This window comes from Cladophialophora bantiana (assembly GCF_000835475.1).
Source record: "Cladophialophora bantiana CBS 173.52 unplaced genomic scaffold supercont1.4, whole genome shotgun sequence".
Lineage (NCBI taxonomy): Eukaryota > Fungi > Ascomycota > Eurotiomycetes > Chaetothyriales > Herpotrichiellaceae > Cladophialophora > Cladophialophora bantiana.
In genome coordinates this window covers 337,083-355,190 of record NW_015971578.1, presented here as the reverse complement: position 1 = coordinate 355,190, position 18,108 = coordinate 337,083, and the positions used below count along the sequence as shown (strand labels likewise).

Below are 18,108 nucleotides of genomic sequence, written 5' to 3'. Positions count from 1 at the left end.
AAACAACTAACGGCAAAAATTAGGACTGCTTTTCTACGGAGTGAATCAATCAAGATTCCCTGCGCCAAGCTGAACGCGATAAGTGGCAGATGGGGAAGTTCCTTGACCAAAGTCAGGACCCACATAGAAGATGTCGTCTTGCGACACTTGCATAGTAGTCTTCCAAATCCATTGGCTTGGTCGACTGGTTTTGAATCAAGAGAAAGGGCGTCGTTACACACCCGGTAGGGAGAGAATGAACGATGAGCCACTCCCACTTCCTCATCACCATGCCACAATATCGCTTCACCATTCTTTCTCGACGACTTGGCCGCTCATCTGAGCCTTCTCATCATGCTCATCATGCGTCCCGGCCATCACCTGGGGCCCGAGGATGCTGGCAGCGGCGACCGGACTGAAGGCGAGGTTCACTTCCTCCAAAGTCTTATCCTTTGTCTCCACCATCAGAAAGTACGCTGAAGATGGAAAGAAAATTAGTCTCGGTGTTGGTGTTCGTCACTCGACTCCAGTAGGAGGGCACTTACCATAGGGAAATGCAAGCGCATTGAAGATGATGTAGAGAATGAAGATCTTGTACCCAGTAGCGGTGAAAGATATTGGACCCGTGAAGACAGTGAGGAACGTGAAGAGCCAAGTCGTGACGCCCGCGACGCCCAGTCCGACGTGCCGCATGTGCAGTGGCAGAATCTCGGAAGGATACAGCCAGCTCATGGGCAGCATGCCGAAGGCGAAGCCAAAGAAAAAGACGATCAACATGACCATCCCTGCCCAGCCGGCACTCTCACTGCCGATCGCAATGGAGATGGTAAATCCTGTCATGGTACAGCGGAGTGCGAGTCAGTGATTTGCCCTTCCCGTTTTGCAAAACAGTTGAAATAGCGCGGGATATCACAGACCCGAGAGTGCAAATCGTGGTGCCAATCATCAGTGTCGGTCGGCGTCCCCATCGTTCTATGGTAAGCATTCCGCAGGTGGTGAAAGCGGCCCACGCGACTTGAATGATGGAAGCAATCATGGTGGACTTTAGCGCGTCGAACTTCAGGTCGATCTCAAACAGATTGTTTGTATACGGAACGATCTCACTTTCTGTTAGTCCCTGGTATGGAGCAGGGTGAAAAGACAGCGGGTGATGAAGCAAAGACGTACCACGTTCAAGCCGCTCATTTCCTGCAGCATCATAATCAAAAAGCACAGACGTAATCGCCTGCCGAGCTTGAGGTCGGTCGTGTCCCAGAACATGGCCTTGATGCATTGAGTAAAGAGCCGAAAGCCCTTCTCTTCGCGTTTTTCTTCGTCGTCAACCTCGGCTTTTGAGTGCGGCGTAGGTTGCTTGTACCAGCTCTGAATGCTCCGTCTGGTCATAAACACGAGCCAAGACATTGTTCGCCGCTTCGACATAGCCCCGAGCATACAGCCATCGCGGTGATTCAGGGAGCAAGAAGATGGTCGCCTGAGTTTGGGACTTAGCACATCTCTGCAAGGCGAGCTGGTTACGGATAGGAAACCCATACCGCGGTAAATGTACCAAAAAGGCCTTGGAAAGCAACAGGGAGGCGCCATATAAATTCGTGATTTGTGGAGTGCGAAAGCAAGCCAAAAACCATCCAGTCCGCCACGACGATACCGAGATGTATACATGTCAGCAAACGTCGTTGGAACACCTCACCATTGCACTTACTACTGCAAGCGTGAAGAGTGCAGCAATCAAAATACCGCGTCTGTTGGGTTTCGCAATCTCTGAGGCGAGCAGTGGAATGGCGCAGCTTACGAAGCCAACGCCAAAGCCTGCAATCAATCGGCCGGCGATCATCTGGGCGAGGCTGAAGGACGCGGCTTGCAAGGCAGCACCAATGACGAGGAATAAACAGCCGATGACTATGAGGCTGGCCATGTCAGTTCAGTCCGTTTCGAGCTCGATTGCAATGGAAGAAGTTGTTTAGCACCGACAAATAAGCCAACGTCGGCCGGTACGATAGCCAATTAGCATTGTTACAGCACTGCCAAATATCGCACCGACGGAAAAGATAGCCACTATGCACCCAACAATAAGAGGGTCGGTCGTCTATTGATGGGTTAGCCATGAGCTATGACAGAAGAAGCAGATGAGTGATTACTCCCATGTGATGGAGAAGCGAGGGATTGTTTGACAGAGCTCCGACGACAGCCTGATCATATCCGAACATCATAAATGCAATGCCGCAGCAAACCATGTAAGCCGTGACCAGTGTGTTTCCACGCAGACTTTTGATGCCGAGAATATTTGGTTGCCACATAGTGATGTACTCATGAAATGGTCTGGATAAAAGACAAACTGATCACTACCTTTCTTTGGTTGTCAAGAAGGCGACGGGGCACGAGAACCAATCCCCCTTTTATACAGAGCAGACCACTAGCACAGGCGGGTGCAAAAACAAGAGACAGAGGAGATTCAGCTTCAAGGGAGACCGGAAAACCGGTGATATATTTTTGCGTGCTCATGCCGAGCTTGAGCGAAGGGCCCGAGAAAGGCAGATTGCGCTTTCAAAGCTCGCGGTTCGCCATCGCAGGGCATGACCCAGGATTCAATCCCATACACGGGCAGCTCGGGACCTAGACCTGTGGCGGCTACCAGGACACTAGGGGATCCTCGGCGTGTTAGCCAGCGAAGCATTCCTGGTGGTGTTTGATGGGCAAGTCTTGCGCGTGTCTAGATACGGTTGTAGAAGATATTGAAGAGATCTCGGACGTGACGCTCCCCCTTTTTCTTGAGCTCTTCAGACCCGCTCACGTGATAGTCACGTGAACGGCTCCGAGATGCTTCGGTCGTAGGTACCGAACAGACAGGAGTCCATTGGCGATCAACCACCTGGTCTAGCACTGCACGAAATACTAGCATTGACAGAATGCCAACGAACCATCTCTTGTTCTGGTGCACCATGCCAAACCCTGAGAGCTTTTGGTCTCTGCCATTGAGGGCCCGATGGTTCTGACGACCAGCATCACCATGGCTTCTGCTTCGATGCCGATACCCTGTTAGGGGAATTCTCCCGCCAGAAATCGGTCTGTTGATCTCAGTCGGCCTTCCGATCAATATAATACTCTGATGACTCGCTGCTTCATTGATTCAAGTGGAGTGTTAGTGAGCATCTTCTCGCATCAATCTCAATCCTCTGTCGTTAAATTTTTGGCATATGAGCTCCAGCCATCATCATGTTGAACATCAACACAAACGACGATTCCGCTCTCCAAGCAAATGGCGAATCACATTCCTCGGTTGCAAAAGAAGCAAAACGCATCCTCATAGACCATTTAATCAGAAATGTGGACTTCGCTATGCCCGCTGTGGTGTCCGAAGAGGCGTCAAGAGTCATTTTCACTCCAGACACTGAACCATTTATGCCTACCCCCATGAAGATGACAGAGTCCGTCTCTGCGTTGTGGGCATGTATTGGATTATTTGCAAATACCATCTGTCGAGAACGCTACAACACCCCCAAACCGGGGAGTATCGAAGTGGATGTGTACAGTGCCACTCTTATGCTGTTCTCTTTGATGTTATTTCAGCTTGGCGGGTCTGGATTCGAAGATGGTGAAATGACAGCGCGAACAGCTCACATCGATAAAGGCATGATCAGAGAGACTTACAGGGGCCTGGCAACAAACATGTGGGCAAACGCGGTCATTGATTACTCAGGTGTGTTCGTGTGCTGATGGACTTCTCACAGCTACAAGACAGCTGATGGCCGCTATTTTCAACTGCATGGCAGTCTCAACACCACACCGGTCCTTGATATGCTCGATTTGCCGCAGCATCGCTTTGACCTGCAAGGGTCAGATCATCGGAGAGCGGTCAAAGACATCTACAAAGCCGCAATTGCAAACATGGACAGCGCATCTCTGGACGTTGAGGTCAACGAGCGATGGCGACAACCAGGTGTGACCTGCCTCACTGTCGATGAGTTCGCGGCCACGGTGCACGGCAGATGCAGCATTCAAGAGCCATTGTATAACATTTACAAGGTCCACGAGACACTGCAACCCGTAGCATGGCCTAAAGCTGAAGCTCAACAAGGTCCACTGGCAGGGATCAGAGTGCTCGATCTTACAAAAGTTGTTGCCGGTCCCACAATAACGCGGGTCCTGGCGCTGTTGGGGGCAGATGTCTTGCGTATCTCTTCAAATACTCAACCCGACGCTGCATTTGCCCTTTTCGATGGCCAGCTTGGCAAGCGGGATGCCAACCTCAACTTGAAGACCGCCCAAGGGAAAGCCCGCTTCGAAACCCTCCTCAAGGATGCCGACGTGGTTGTGGATGGTTACAGGCCCGGAGTCCTGGAAAGACTGGGATTCGGTCCAAGATGGGCCCAGGAGCTGGCCAGGCGGAGAGGAAGGGGAATGGTGTATTGCAGGGAGAATTGCTACGGCTGGGTCGGCGAATGGAGCTCACGGTGCGGGTATCAACAGATCAGCGACTGTGTACTGGCATTCCCAACTCCCTTTTCCTTTCGTCAAGTCTCTATTGAAACTTTCAGTATACTGATGCGATCAATCAACCGCATAGGTATCCGGTGCGTCCTGGGAACAGGGCAAGTTCCTCGGCCTCAACGAGCCCGTTGTGCCGCTACTGCCCAACTCCGACTATCAGTGAGTTCGTTCGCACTTCCAGCATCTTCTTAGCGAGAAAATGCGCCTGATGACGGAGTGACTGACACTTTGACTCACCGCCGGCTTACATAGAACTGGACTAGTGGGCGGCATCGCGATCATGCAGGCCCTCCTGCAAAGGAGCGTCAACGGCGGCTCCTACAATGTCAACGTCTCCCTCACGCAGTTCAACAACTGGTACATCCGCGCCCTCAGACTCCACGATCCACATACCCAGGCGTCGCTGCGGACAATGTACCCCCTGTTCGAGCCAAGGCACGACACGGACATCTTCGAACTGATGAAGCTCACCATGCAGGCCACCACGGTCGCCAAGGGGGATGGGCCAGGACAGCTTTGGGATCCCGCGCGATTCACTACGGGTCCGATCAGGTGGGGCGGCAAGACAGGCGAAATGGCCAGGTACCTTGACTGGCGGAGGATCGTGAGAGTCAAGACAGGTGACGGCGACCATCAAGATGTCGTCTTCGACTTTGAGCACGGGTCGTGCATGCCTGGCTCGGACGAGCCGGAGTGGCTCTAATAGCCTGTAAGGCTGCGACTAGCGATCTGGTATCGCCCACCGTGGTCCAAGCCACCCGTCTCTTCTGTGGAAAACAAAGACCTGCTCTCCTATGCATGGGACATAAGAGGAGCACCATCGACTCGCACTGGCGATATGTGACTGTTCATACGCCTAGATTATAGGCCTTTTCAATTGCGGCTTCACCTTTACACACACACAAATTATTTAGGCCCACTTTTTAGGCCCACAATGTCTGATATCTAGGCTATATAAAGTTAAGCGTTACTTCTTTTCCACCGCCAATTAACTGGAAGCATGCTCGCATCACATGCACGGTTTTACAGTACATGACAGATTGCGTTACCCCCTAAAAAGCGGTGGCAGAAAACACCAATAGCGGCAATACAACTTATCCAACCCATTTATGGAGCTGTAAAGCCATCCGCATGTTACGAGTATCCGACCCAGGTGCACATGAGGTGCAGGCACGAGTACTCAGGGTTTACCTGAAAGGGTATACTAGAACGAACAGCCGGGAACGTATAGCCACTTACAGCTATAAACACCAGTGATAGATGACACAACCAATAGCAACTATGTAAAGGTAGAGGTAGGATTGTTAACGAAGTTGACTACGAAGCTATAGGAGTGGGCTTGGAGCCGTATATATATGCTACTAGCGGCTCTGTCTTGCTCCTATGGCTCTGAGGACATCCACACCCTGATCACGAAAAGACTGCTTGGTCGAAGGCGATGTACGCGAGGTTGCGCGTGGCGTAGCTTGCATGGCAGGGACAGACGTTAGCAGGTGGTGTAGTCAGTCGTAAGCTCTTTGCCATAAGGCTAAAGGCCGCTGCCCCTCCATGCGTGAGCAGCTGAATATCACGTGCAGCCTGAAAAGTTGGGATAGATTAATGCCGCTTTTAGGCTACTGCGCCACTGCTTTCGGAAGAGTAGTGAGTTGTTATGTACCGTCAGATCACACATGTGATCAGAATATAGTTCCTTCCGATTGGCTTTGGACAGAGGTTCCGCTTGACCTTTGTAGCCTAGCCGCGGCCAGGATGAGTCGTAATTATGGGGCGCAAATAAATTTCGAGTGTACTGTATATAAAGGTGAAGCCGTGATTGAAAACGCCTATATAGCTGATTAAATCATGCTCCATAGTCTGGGTAGTGGAGACCAGCAGTAGGAGACGGCAGATTCCGAGAAACCCATTCAAAACTGTAGGGCACCCGAAAGAGAGGCGCCTAACTTGTATCTTGGGACTCTTAATTGCGCTAAGCAACAACCACAAGTAGTGAAAAGTTCCCTAAAAAGTACTACTTTGTGCTCGTATACGCATAGGCTGAAGATGACACCGAGGGATGATAGAAACGACGACAAAAAGCCAATCAAGAGACTGCGCCAGCCATGACTAGTGGCCGGACGCCGACGACCTGCTTCGTCTTGCCCGCTCCGCCTGGTGCACCAGGGGCAGAAGTAGAGCCAGACCCGGACGCAGCGGCGGCGGCATTGGTGTTACTGTCAAGCCTCATGTCCCTTAACTTGGCAGCCACATCGTCCTGGTCGCCACCGCTTGTATGCGTCGTGCCCATCCCAATGCCCTCGTCCTCTCTCACCTGCCTCCTCCTCACCCCCTCAGGAACTGGCAACTCCACGCACCGGGCACCAAGCCGTCCCTTGATGTCCTCAAACAACACCTCCATAGGCGCAATATACGCTGTCTTGCTCTTCTCGCCCCATGCCAAGACATGCCCGCACAAGCCCCCCGAGATGGGATCATACACCCATGCACCGCTGTCTCCCGGGATACCGAAGCCTCCTTCTACACACCAACTCACAGAGAAGGATTGCCGGCCGTGCATCTTCACCAGTGACATGGCCTGTGAGATGCGTCCGCGTCGGAAGCCGGATGAACGACCACGGCAGTGTACCCGTAGCCCGGAGAGGGAAGACAGGGGAGTTATCGTGGTAAGGACAGGGATTGGATCACTCCTTTGGGGAGAAGTCCTAGATCCTTGTCGTGGCGAGGATGTCGTTGGCGGAATGGTTGTACCCTTCTGCTGCGAAGTTATTGCATTCTCAACCTTCAAGCGATCCTCATGGATCCGAATCAGCGCCCAGTCAACTTCATGCTTCATTTCCCCTCTTACCACGCGTCGAATGCCGCTACTCGCGAAGACGTATCCGAACGCATGGCTCGCGAGGTGGTCATCGTCGCGATCTTCCTCGCTAGGAAAGAAGTCGTCGTCCACATCGTCGATGGCAGGTTGAGTCACACATAGGTCGTCATCAGAGTAGGGTGCGATGCCCGTTTTGTCGCCGATGGAGGCCGCGTCGTCTGCGTCTGCTTCGTCTGACGAAGACGCGTCGGATCCGTCGTCGTCATCGAGTTCAGGAGGGCTGTCTTCGAGGAACCAGAACTCGTTGCCGTCTGCGTCCATGATGGCGTAGTCCGGTCGGATGGTGCTGGCGTCGCTTTGGTCATCGTCATCATCACTGTTGTTCTCAAAGTCCTCGTCAGAAATGGCAAGATCGGAAAACCGCGAAAGGTCTTCCTCTGATTGCATGAAACGTACATCGGCTGAAGTGTCAAATTGTCCAGGCATTTTGCGTGGTGCGGCAGCTCTTCGTGCTGGCTGTTGTTGCTGCTGCTCGCTGCGCCGAACGGTATCAATTTCGTCGTCTTCATCCTCTTCGTCATCGCTGGGAAGGTCGAGCATATGGTGCACCGTCATTCCGTAGGGCTCGCCGTCAACCAGGATGGTGCCTCCAAAGGAGACAGGGGGCAGATGTTCGGCATCCTTGAAGGCTCCAATGCTAGCACCGCTAGTGGGTCGTTCCTGATACTTTTGTTCCAGAGGTCTTCGAGCCATGGCTTTGGGACCTCTATATTTCGAACAACTGGAACCATACCCCGATCGCCTGGGCTTTCTCCGTCTACCAGTGCCGCTTCTTCGGACTTCGCCATTGAGGAGGACAACGCCCCATCCCTTCTTGGGTCTAAACTTCTTCCTCAGCACGTCACGGACCTTGTTGATCTGTGCGCATTGAATGCAAATGGTGGTCTTGGCATTCTCAGGGGTACTGCCGAACATCATCAGGCTGAGGCTGCAGGACGATTCGGGAGAATCCTTTAGAGCAGTCTCCAACATCTTGCCTAGCTTTGGCATCACCATGGTATTCCATTGGTCCAAGTCTTCTTGGGGAATATCCACGTCACTCCATTTCCGCAGAGGCTTCTCCGCCAGCTGCATCGAATGCTGAATTGCTTCAGCTTTTCGCTTAGAGTTCGCTCTTTTTGGGAGTTCGGGCTTGATGTCGTCAGCGAGTTTCGGTGGCATCTTCTCCTCTTCGGCTGCTTTAGCTTCGGCTTTGCACATTTGCTCGATGATGATGAGCTCGAAGATCTCGATGTCAGAGATGGGGGGTGGGCCTTCTTCATCAAGAGCGCAGCATTGTAGCAGATCTTTGGCGACCTGAAGCAGGAATGCTCCGGCATCCTCATAGTTGTTCCTGTATTGCAATTCTGTGGGCGCTTGCAAACATTTTTGAACCACCCGCATGTACTTGCTTCCACACTTTGAAGCCAGCTTGTGTGCGTAGATCCGCTGGACTCTTTCCATGAAGAGTCGGCGGTCATACTTTGGTTTCCACAGTTTCTGGAGTGGAATCCACAAACCAATCTCCAACAGAAGTAGACCGAGGCTGTAGATGTCATACGCAGGAACCACCTCAGAAGCATGAATGTCGTGGTCAGGGTGGCGGTAGATGGTTGCTGCGAATGACTCCTCGGCTTGCAAGCGTGAGAGGAAGTCCTGGCAAGACTGCAATAAATAGGGATATCTCAGTTCTTTCGGCAGGTGGGGGCGATGCATATGTTCTCTGCTGCCGATTAGAAGGATGTTGCTGCTGTTGATGTACTGATGAGTTTCGCCCTGGGCGAAATAGCCCATGATTGACAAAGCGAGATTGTATGCCAGTCGGAAGCGGTCTTCAAGGGCCGGCGACGACCCCTCTTGATTGTTGCTTGTGATCAAGAGGGATGCAAGAGTCCGGTGTTGCTGTAAAGTTCTGTGGTCGTGTCCCTCAGGCAAAGCATAGACCATCGCACAACGCGGTCCATTGGGGTCGACAGTGAACCCGAGAAGTCTCAGGTGCCCACACCAGGACAAAGATCGATCTTTGCAAAGCTTCTCGCCGAGTTCATGGAGCTCGAAGACATCCTCGGCGCTCCCGACAACATATGGTGGACAGTCGGCCCTGAGAAAATCGACGAGGACGGGGCAGGCAGCCTGGCGAAAATAGGCGATCGACCTCTCCCTTGATATCACCGAGCCTTCGGCGGGATCATACGGTGGGGGATCAGCTGCTTGGGGTGAGTACGTGCTGAACTCGAGACTGTTGAAGTCGATGTGCAGAGGGTGGTCATAAAGGGGACCGTAGTCGGTGCCATCGGCAGCAAGAGACGCATGGGCATGCTTCATCCGTTTGGCATCACCACCCTTCTCGTCGGCCCTCCTTGATTCCTCGAGGCTGTAGAGGACGTCGATGCAGGTAGTCAGCTGCTCAAGCAAAGCGCGTCCAGTCATGACCTCGTGACTGGTCCAATCCCTTCGCTGGGCCACCGGACTCGAACCAGGGCCTCGTGCCGACTTCTTCATCTCGTACCGTTCAGGATGCTCAAGCCGGCCGCTTTCCTCCAGAAGTCTCTTAATCTCGGACATGACGCTGGCCACCACCTCGCCCAAACCAGCCTGGTCGATTTTCTTGTCTATGTCGACATCGCCCTGGGCGGAATAGGGAGCGCCGACGTCGGTCCAGTGCATGCCCCATGCCAGTAACCTGTCCTGCTGAATCTGAAAATCACGCCTCAAGTCCCTCAGCTCGGGCAGGTCGGTGACATTTGCAGCGGCCGGAGTGACTTTGGCGCTCTCATAGGACTGCTTGGTATCCGAGTAGAGCTTGGACAGGCGCTGAAGATAGGTGCCACGCCGCTGAAACATGGTGATGGTGCGAGTTTGTCGGTCTGACGGTCGGCGGGCGGATAGAGAGAAATCGAAGTTATCGAGTGCTTGGGCGGCGCATGTTCCAGTCTATGGTATGCGAGGAGGCTAAATGTGATGCATCATTCGAGTACTGGCTAGAGTTGAAGTCGTTACGGAGTAGTGTTGAACTGATCATGCATAGAGCCGAGAAGTCTGAGCGGGCTGGAGCGGGGTGAATCCGAGTATATCGGGAGGGTGGAAATCCTGGTGCCTGGGGTTCGGCGCATCAGCCCAATTTTCGCCACACACTCGCCGCTCGGATTCCTGCTGAGATTGTTGGCGGCCTAGAAACAAAACGATGGCTGCCTTTGGTTAGGCGCCACTCGGCAGCCTTCAGCCACACTCTCCAGCTACACCAACCCTGCTGCCTCATACTCGTAGTAGAATCCATCCCGAGTATAATACTCGGTACTCTGCACCGGGAGCCTATTTCAATCATTCGCCGCCGTGAATGTTTCTTCGTTCCCAACTTACAGAGAGTGATGGTTACGAGTTGCGAGGGTTACACTGGGATGCGTATGAGACAGATGCATGGACGAGCTGAAGCCGTGACAGTTGCCGCCCTGTCAGCAGAACACATCACCGCCCGGAATCAGGAAAAATGGAAGCGAAAGGCAATGTTGCAGAAAATCACTCCCACTTCAATCAACTCAATTGTTCGATTGTGTTACAATTGATGACTACTTGTCTTCTGGAAGAGGTTCCCTCGAAAGGATCCCAAATCCGCCTCGAGCATTGCTGTGTCCTTGTCGAACAGGAGACAGAGTTCTCTTTATCCCCTTCCAATAGAGAAAAACACCCCCCAAACGTCAATCGTTTTGTAATACAGCCAGACCCGTGCGCCTTGTTTCATCATCCATAACCACCTTAGCCCATTGCCATGTCACTTGCGTCCGCGATATTCTAGGTATCGACCGCAGTAGGAAGTCTAACCACCGAAACCGTAGAGGGTTCTGCCTTGTCGCTTGAGGGCGTACACAACGTCTGTGTTCTGGGTTAGTCCTCGGTCACATACAGCATAGATCTCAGTCTCGACTTACCGAGGGAAGTGACAGTCTTTCTCTTCGCGTGTTCGGTGTAGGTAACAGCGTCACGAATGACGGACTCGAGGAAGGACTTGAGAACACCACGGGTCTCTTCGTATATCATGGCCGAGATACGCTTGACACCGCCACGACGGGCGAGACGTCGGATGGCAGGCTTGGTGATACCTTGGATGTTGTCGCGAAGAATCTTTCGGTGACGCTTAGCACCACCCTTTCCGAGTCCCTTTCCGCCTTTGCCGCCTATAGAAGATGCTGTTAGTTATGTTGCTATAAGAGAGATGTTGTTGCAATCATCTATGTCTTAGTTCAGTTGGTGGGGGGTGGCGTGCAACAACTCGGGGGTGCAGCTTGAAGCGACAAGGTGATGCGACGGCGACAACCCAAATAATCTCATCAATCGATGCAGAGGTGTCAACTTACGTCCAGTCATGTTTGCAAGAGTGTAACGAAGACGAAGAGGTGTGCAATTGATAACTTATTGATGGTTGGTTGATGAGGTTGATCAATGTGGAACGAACAACCCAAGTAAGTGGTGGCAGAAGATGGTTAAAAAGCGGGCGGTAAAAGGGAGGGAAAAAGAAGAAAGGGGAAGAAATTTGGTAGGAGGGAGTGAGGATTATAAGCGAAAGGGCAGGAAGGCAGCGCGAGACGGGCTTGACGGGGAGTGACAGCAAGATCAGGTCAGGACTGGGGGCTTGGCGGTGATCGTTGATCCTGGATCCGAAGGTTGATTTCAGACTGCCAAAAGGTCGCTGTGAAAATCAGGCAAAAGACGAGCTTGAAATCACGCACTCATAACAAGGCATGGTTGCGCGGCGCTGATTGGCTGTGGCATGTTGGGTTTGCTTTTTGCTCTGAATGCCGCGGCGGGCAGGTCATAGGTCACATGTTCCATGCCATTAGCGCCTTTTGTGAAACTAGTGGGGAACTCTGACTTTAGTGCAGGCATCACGTGCCAAGTCTCGGCCTTGGCGTATCAGCCTGATATGTACTTCCGACGAACAAGGCTGTGGATAATCTCTCGAAGTAATTGATCATTGTACATGCACGAGTCAAAAGACCTACCCATGCCGCCCTAAACTCCTCCGACCCTACATAGCTAAAACCCCTTGAACCCCTCATACCGCTCCTTCTCCTTGTACTTCTTGTATCCAACATACCCACCACCGGCCACGCCGGCAAACAGCAGCACTTTGAAGAAGAACCATCCCCAGCCACCACCCCGTTGCTTAGGACTCCTCCCTCTGCCACTGGCCCGCGCCTGCGCCGCCCGGTCTCTCCCAGAGTTTGCCGCCACTGGATTGTACAGATTCCGTGTTTCCACGCTGATAATGTCAAAGTTGTCGGACAGTTCACCGGTGTGCGCGCTGAATCCTAGATATGCTGTGTTGGGCATCTTCAATGGTTGCTGGTCTGTAGGAGTAATGGAGAAGCAATCGATCCATGCATCGGTCGCTTTGTACTGCAGCTGGAGCGTGAGCGATTTGTCTTGGAAATAGGTCAACTTTGCTTTGGTGGGGATGGAAGCAGCGCGCAATCCACGAGCCTGTTGGGATCATTGGTCAGCCTCATCATCCTCGTATCTTCTCCCCATATCACCGCTGAAATGGTCATTTCTTACCGAGCAACCACCAATTTCGTTCGCCTTCCCGTCATTCGCCGCATCGTATGAAGTCTTGCCATCTCCCATCATCCCCATCACATAAGGGAACACAACCCCGGGTCTGTTATTCTTGTAGGTGTCGAAGAAAATCCCCAACCCCTCAAACCGATCCGCATGCCCGAACACAGGACCAGGCTGCGCCCTCTCCTTTGTGATCCACATTGCAAACCCGTCTCCGTGTAAATGGCCCTTGCCATGGATCGCGAATTCGAATTCGACTTCCCAGTTCGTCGCCGTCAGCGGTATTCGGGAGAAGATCCAGCCTGATTGTGAGGGCATATCGGAGGCGAGTCGTATGTACTGGTCGGCGCGGATGATTGTGTCGCCGCCAAAGTCAAACCATCGATTGGACATGTCCGAGTCGAGGTACGGAGGTGCGAGACTGTGTGTTCTCAGCTGACGAGAAAATTAGCCAGTGGGCCAGACAGAAGCAGTGGAAGATGCGTTTATGCCAGGACCTACAGCGACACTCTTCATCTCTGGGTCTGCCTCTACGGCCGCTCGCGTGCCAACTGCGCATGCTGCCAGCAGCCATAATGAGGACCAGACATTGGACGGCCACATGTTGTATGGGGAACAAAGGCTGTCTAATGCTCAGAAATTTCGCGATAGCGGTAAGAAAAGAAAATATCACCGAGACTTCATGGCAAGGTACACACAGCTGTGCGTGAAAGTGTCGTAAACCCCTTTAAGGTCGCAGAAAAGTGAAGTGGTAGTCGTCAAACTACCGTAAAGGTGTTCAGTTTCGCCAGACTATTCGACGCAAGTGAATTGGGCCGTGTGGAGAACCACAAACGGCTTGGTGATGCCCCCTGCCAATACTGATGACCTCCACCAATTGTTATAGGCGGGCATGATGGCTCCTATGGCCCTAATCAATGGGCTTGTCGGCAGACCTGCCCTGATGAGCCCAACAACAAACTAACAGAACGGACATTGTCTGCGATGTGTTTTTGCTTGACGGAAACAACGAGCAAGCAAGTCCTCCAATTTTTCCAGAGCTCCCCGCAACTCAAGACCTCCAAAGATCAAAGCTCCCTCCTGGCTAGGAACCTACATAATCAGACTGTCATAACACAATGGCCTTCGGAGGCTTTTTCGGTGGCGGCTCGTCCAAGGACAACTCTTCCGCCGCATCATCAACGTCTCCCGACTCTTCATCTACATCAGTCACAAATCCTCTGTCATCGTCCTCCTCCTTCACATCCCCCAGCGTTACCGCCGCCACAACGACGACGCCGACGCAGGGGATGACACTTCAGCGCCTCCAAGCTGCCATAATCGAACAGTCCAACGTCGCCAACGCAAAGCAACTAATCTCCAACGTCAACATAAACTGCTTTGAAAAATGCGTCCCCAGCCCGGGCAGCAGCCTAAGCTCGGCGGAGCAGAAGTGCCTGACCGCCTGTATGGAGAAGTACATTGACGCATGGAACGTGACGAGTCGGGCGTACACGGCGGGACTGCGGAGGGAGAGTGCCTCGTTTGGCGGTGGAATTGGTGGCTCCAGCGCAGGAGGAGCCAAGGAGCTGTTTTAAGCTGCCCCCCGACTAGATGAGGTCGCTGCCGGGGCGTGTCTGGTTTCCTCTAAAGGGGAAAGGGGGAAATGAAATGAGCAGAATCTGTGAAGCTATTACCAGATCATTCAGACCTTGTTGAACCCAAAGCTTGGGCCAACAGCGAGGTGGATGGACAAAACGAATGGCACAAGGCTGAGCTGTCTTCGCGCAACGCCCGATACACTGCCTGCTTCCCGTGCACTGGTGTCTCTCTGGACATGCTGGACGGAATACCAGACACCAGAGCACAAGGGGGCCAGAGCGGACAGTCCTGAGATCCTTTCAAACCCCCAGGCTACCCTACGACTGATACTTTACGAAGTCCAACTTCGTACCCCTTTGTGGAAACACCCACGCTCCTCCTCACTGTAAAGACATATTCTGACCGATTATGTTGCAACGACTCGCGCCTCTAATCAGTCTCCATCGGCGGCCACCGTCGGGATCCTATTATTCGAGATCGACTAATCTGATTTCGACATCCATAAGTCCCTGCGCACTTCTCAATCTCAAGCTCTGCTGTACATTAGTCATTGTTTCAGAGGTATCAGGAGAGACAAAAGGAATAGTCTGGTTATAAATCGGATAGTGATATGGCAGCGATGAATCCCCCGTTGTGGACCGTCAAACGTTGGACTTCCAGTCTTCCCTTCTCAGATCCGACAACCGAACATAGGGCGGCGGAAGATCGGATGGATTGATAGGAAGAAAAATAGAATTTACCGCATGAAAACTCAGGCTCATCCAAGGCTCAACTGCTTTGCTTGTGGGCATCAGAGGGATAACATCTCAAATCGGGTGCATGCAAAATACATAGCCCATGGCCATTCATCGCGATATTGTCCCGATACAGTGCATTGAGCACTTTGTGCGAAACTGCACATCGCCCTTCTGGAATCGTGAATGGACATCCCAGCTTTCCGCATCGTCGTTGCAATCATTATACACAGCAGCGACAACAACAACCACAACCACAACCACAACCACAACCGCCGCGGCCCACCAAATACTGCAACCGAAGAATCCAGAGAAACCATCTTCACCACCAGAGTTTCAAGGTGGCCTCCATTAGGGTCTGACCCGCTGTCATCAAAAAAAAAAAATCGTGAATACCAGAACTGCTCCGGCTGCAGTTCAAATCGAATCCGGGGACCTTTTTGTTGTTGCTCACGCGTCATCGACCAAGACAAGCTCGCCGTCATCCCGCAAGCTGTGGTGATCCAATGTCTGTATGTCTCTTTCCACTCCTTCGTGCTCTCTAGTTTTGCTTACTGTGCTCTTTCGGCGCTTCGTCGTGCCGATGTAAGAATTAAAAGTCCACGAAGAAATGGCCGAACCTGTAGATCATGTCAGCTCCAAGGCATTCAGACAAGCGAGTCACCAAGGCGTCATACGGGTCCTCTCCTTTCTTGCCATATTCTTCTGTCTCCTCGGGATATTTGTCGAACTGACTGGCATCACCAGCTCCACCCTTGACAGGTGGAACGTACGGCGCGTCAATATCTTTCTTCAAAAGCCTCTCCCAGGTGACCTCTGCAAACCACGGATGATTCTTGATGTCTGCTGGACCGCCATGCAAATTGCCTAGTCGCTTGGTCAAGTCACTTGTGATCAGCTGAACCAGAAGGTCTTGAGCGTCGGCATGGATGTAGGGAGGATATTTGACCCTTCCCTTCAGGATGTTCTCATAAATCTTGACGGGAGAACCTCCATCCCAGAATGGTGTAAAGCCACACAGCATTTCGAAAATCAAGATCCCTAGGGACCACCTAGAAAGCCTCAGTGTGAGAACTACAAACACGGTGGCGACGCCCTTACCAGTCCACCGACTTATTGTACCCCTTTGAAGCCACGACTTCCGGAGCCAGGTAGTCGGGGGTGCCGCAAAGAGTCCACGTAATGTCGGGCACTTCTTTGGCAAACCCAAAGTCGGTGATCTTGACATGGCCATGTCTGTCTAATAGCAGGTTTTCTGGCTTCAGGTCGCGGTAGATGATGTTCTGTCCGTGCAAATATTCGAGTGCCAAGGTGACTTCGGCGGCATAGAACTTGGCTACGGGATTGGGGAAGCGCTATCACGGAAGGTCAATGTCAGGTGACGCTGGACAAGCAAAGGGCAAAGCATTACCTGAGACTTTCGAAGGAGGCTGAAAAGCTCTCCGCCTTCAATAAAGTCCATGACCATGTACAGGTTTTTGGAGTCTTGGAAGGTGCCCCAGAGAGTGATGAGGAAAGGGTGCTTGACCCGTTGCAGCATACGCCTCTCGTCATTGGTATGCTCGATCTGCTTCATCTTGACTACTTGGGCCTTCTTCAGGACTTTAATGGCATAGAAGCGTTGATTGTGTTTTGACTGCACCAGGTGCACCCGCCCAAACGAGCCCGTTCCCAGCGTCCTCTGAATGGCGAAGTCTGCGAGGGTGTATTTGCCCTTTGTTTGTCTTTGCACAGGTTTGGATTCCACCACGCCCCCGGTAGGGCTGGCGACAGGGGCAGCGTTCATGTCGACACCGCCGTTGCTTTCGACCGACTTGGCATGAGGCTCTGGAGTGGAGGTGGTTGTCACAGCCGTGGTGGCCTGGGAGGGGGCATCGGAGGCGCCTGTGATCTTGGAGGAGACTGGCGATGAGGTGTCGGTCTTTTGTGAAGACTTGTATTGAATCGGCTGATAATTGCCGCCGCCTGATTGAGCGGACTTGTCGTCAGAAGACTCTTTGGTCTTCTTTTTCTTGAGCAGACCGCCAAAGGTCGGCATTTGGGTGACGCAGGGAAGCGCACGTTCCCAAAGGCTGGAATGCTAACAATAGGATGATGGAAGGGAGCTCGGAGGTCTGTTGGACTGTCCACCGAGTCACAACGTGGAACGTGGAATTAGGTGAGGGAGGGCAATGTACTGAGAGAGGTGGGGAGGGGTAGCAACAGCCGCAGCTCGCAGCTCGCAGCAGGGCGAGATAGAGACCAGGATCAATCCACGCGGTTTGCTCGACTATTCGGTCGGGTAATGGGCGAACCGCTGGGGAGCTGCAGTGCACACCGATAAGCTCCAATTGAGGACCAAAGGGAAGGTGACGAGCGCGACAGCAAGGTCAGTCGGAACTGAGATGGCAGCGGTATCCCTCGTTTTTTGCTTTTCTCTTAGGGAAGAGCGAAGGACAATAGAGCTAGAGTGACAAGCTGTGTATCACACACAGACAAGAAGTCAAAACTCAGGGCGGAGCTGCAACGCTGAAAGCTGAAAGACGGGATCTCTGAACTCTCCTGTGTCCCTCTCTGCGACGCTGGAGGAGGGCTCTGCGAGCGTGCTTGACACTAGGAGTGGTTTAGGTAAAGAGAGCGCAGGGCGGTTGACGATATTATTGGCGATGAGGGCACCAGTGAGGAGGGGCCAATGCCGGGCTGGTAGCAGCAAGAGGAGCAACAGGAGCAGGAGGGAGCAGGAGGGAGCGACAGGCGGGTGTTGAGGGACGCGGGGAAAGTGACCGCCTAACAATCGCCTAGTTACTCTCATAAATAGCGAGGTAGGTAGCTTGTCAAGTAGCTGTAGAGCCGTAGATCCCCTCAGTGCTCTTCTCGACCGTCCACTCGCCTCGTCGCCCTCAGCCACGTATGTCACTGTCCACTAGTGCTGGAACAACCCTG

The 18,108-nt window shown here is 52.7% G+C and overlaps 7 protein-coding genes across 7 annotated transcripts; 2 read left to right on the top strand and 5 right to left on the bottom strand.

The window, feature by feature from the left end:
* Positions 1-285: 285 nt before the first annotated feature.
* On the bottom strand, positions 286-1,891 carry Z519_02928 (uncharacterized protein; the record flags this gene model as incomplete). The annotated part of the gene is made up of 6 exons (XM_016760683.1): positions 286-455; positions 525-780; positions 869-1,078; positions 1,147-1,277; positions 1,303-1,450; positions 1,679-1,891. 6 exons carry the CDS (start codon positions 1,889-1,891, stop codon positions 286-288), a joined length of 1,128 nt encoding a protein of 375 aa, XP_016622533.1.
* Positions 1,892-3,189: 1,298 nt separating this feature from the next.
* Z519_02927 (uncharacterized protein) lies at positions 3,190-5,167 on the top strand (the record flags this gene model as incomplete). Its single annotated transcript, XM_016760682.1, has 4 exons — positions 3,190-3,644; positions 3,705-4,455; positions 4,541-4,623; positions 4,717-5,167. 4 exons carry the CDS (start codon positions 3,190-3,192, stop codon positions 5,165-5,167), a joined length of 1,740 nt encoding a protein of 579 aa, XP_016622532.1.
* Positions 5,168-6,544: 1,377 nt separating this feature from the next.
* Positions 6,545-10,159, bottom strand: Z519_02926 (uncharacterized protein; the record flags this gene model as incomplete). The annotated part of the gene is made up of 1 exon (XM_016760681.1): positions 6,545-10,159. The coding sequence occupies one exon, from the start codon at positions 10,157-10,159 to the stop codon at positions 6,545-6,547; it is 3,615 nt and encodes a 1,204-aa protein (XP_016622531.1).
* A 970-nt stretch (positions 10,160-11,129) lies between these two features.
* On the bottom strand, positions 11,130-11,677 carry Z519_02925 (histone; the record flags this gene model as incomplete). Its single annotated transcript, XM_016760680.1, has 3 exons — positions 11,130-11,185; positions 11,242-11,487; positions 11,668-11,677. 3 exons carry the CDS (start codon positions 11,675-11,677, stop codon positions 11,130-11,132), a joined length of 312 nt encoding a protein of 103 aa, XP_016622530.1.
* A 669-nt stretch (positions 11,678-12,346) lies between these two features.
* Z519_02924 (uncharacterized protein) lies at positions 12,347-13,474 on the bottom strand (the record flags this gene model as incomplete). The annotated part of the gene is made up of 3 exons (XM_016760679.1): positions 12,347-12,793; positions 12,869-13,306; positions 13,373-13,474. The coding sequence occupies 3 exons, from the start codon at positions 13,472-13,474 to the stop codon at positions 12,347-12,349; spliced, it is 987 nt and encodes a 328-aa protein (XP_016622529.1).
* A 515-nt stretch (positions 13,475-13,989) lies between these two features.
* Positions 13,990-14,448, top strand: Z519_02923 (uncharacterized protein; the record flags this gene model as incomplete). Its single annotated transcript, XM_016760678.1, has 1 exon — positions 13,990-14,448. One exon carries the CDS (start codon positions 13,990-13,992, stop codon positions 14,446-14,448), a length of 459 nt encoding a protein of 152 aa, XP_016622528.1.
* Positions 14,449-15,778: 1,330 nt separating this feature from the next.
* On the bottom strand, positions 15,779-17,224 carry Z519_02922 (cAMP-dependent protein kinase type 2; the record flags this gene model as incomplete). The annotated part of the gene is made up of 4 exons (XM_016760677.1): positions 15,779-15,806; positions 15,864-16,238; positions 16,288-16,541; positions 16,598-17,224. 4 exons carry the CDS (start codon positions 17,222-17,224, stop codon positions 15,779-15,781), a joined length of 1,284 nt encoding a protein of 427 aa, XP_016622527.1.
* Positions 17,225-18,108: the final 884 nt, after the last annotated feature.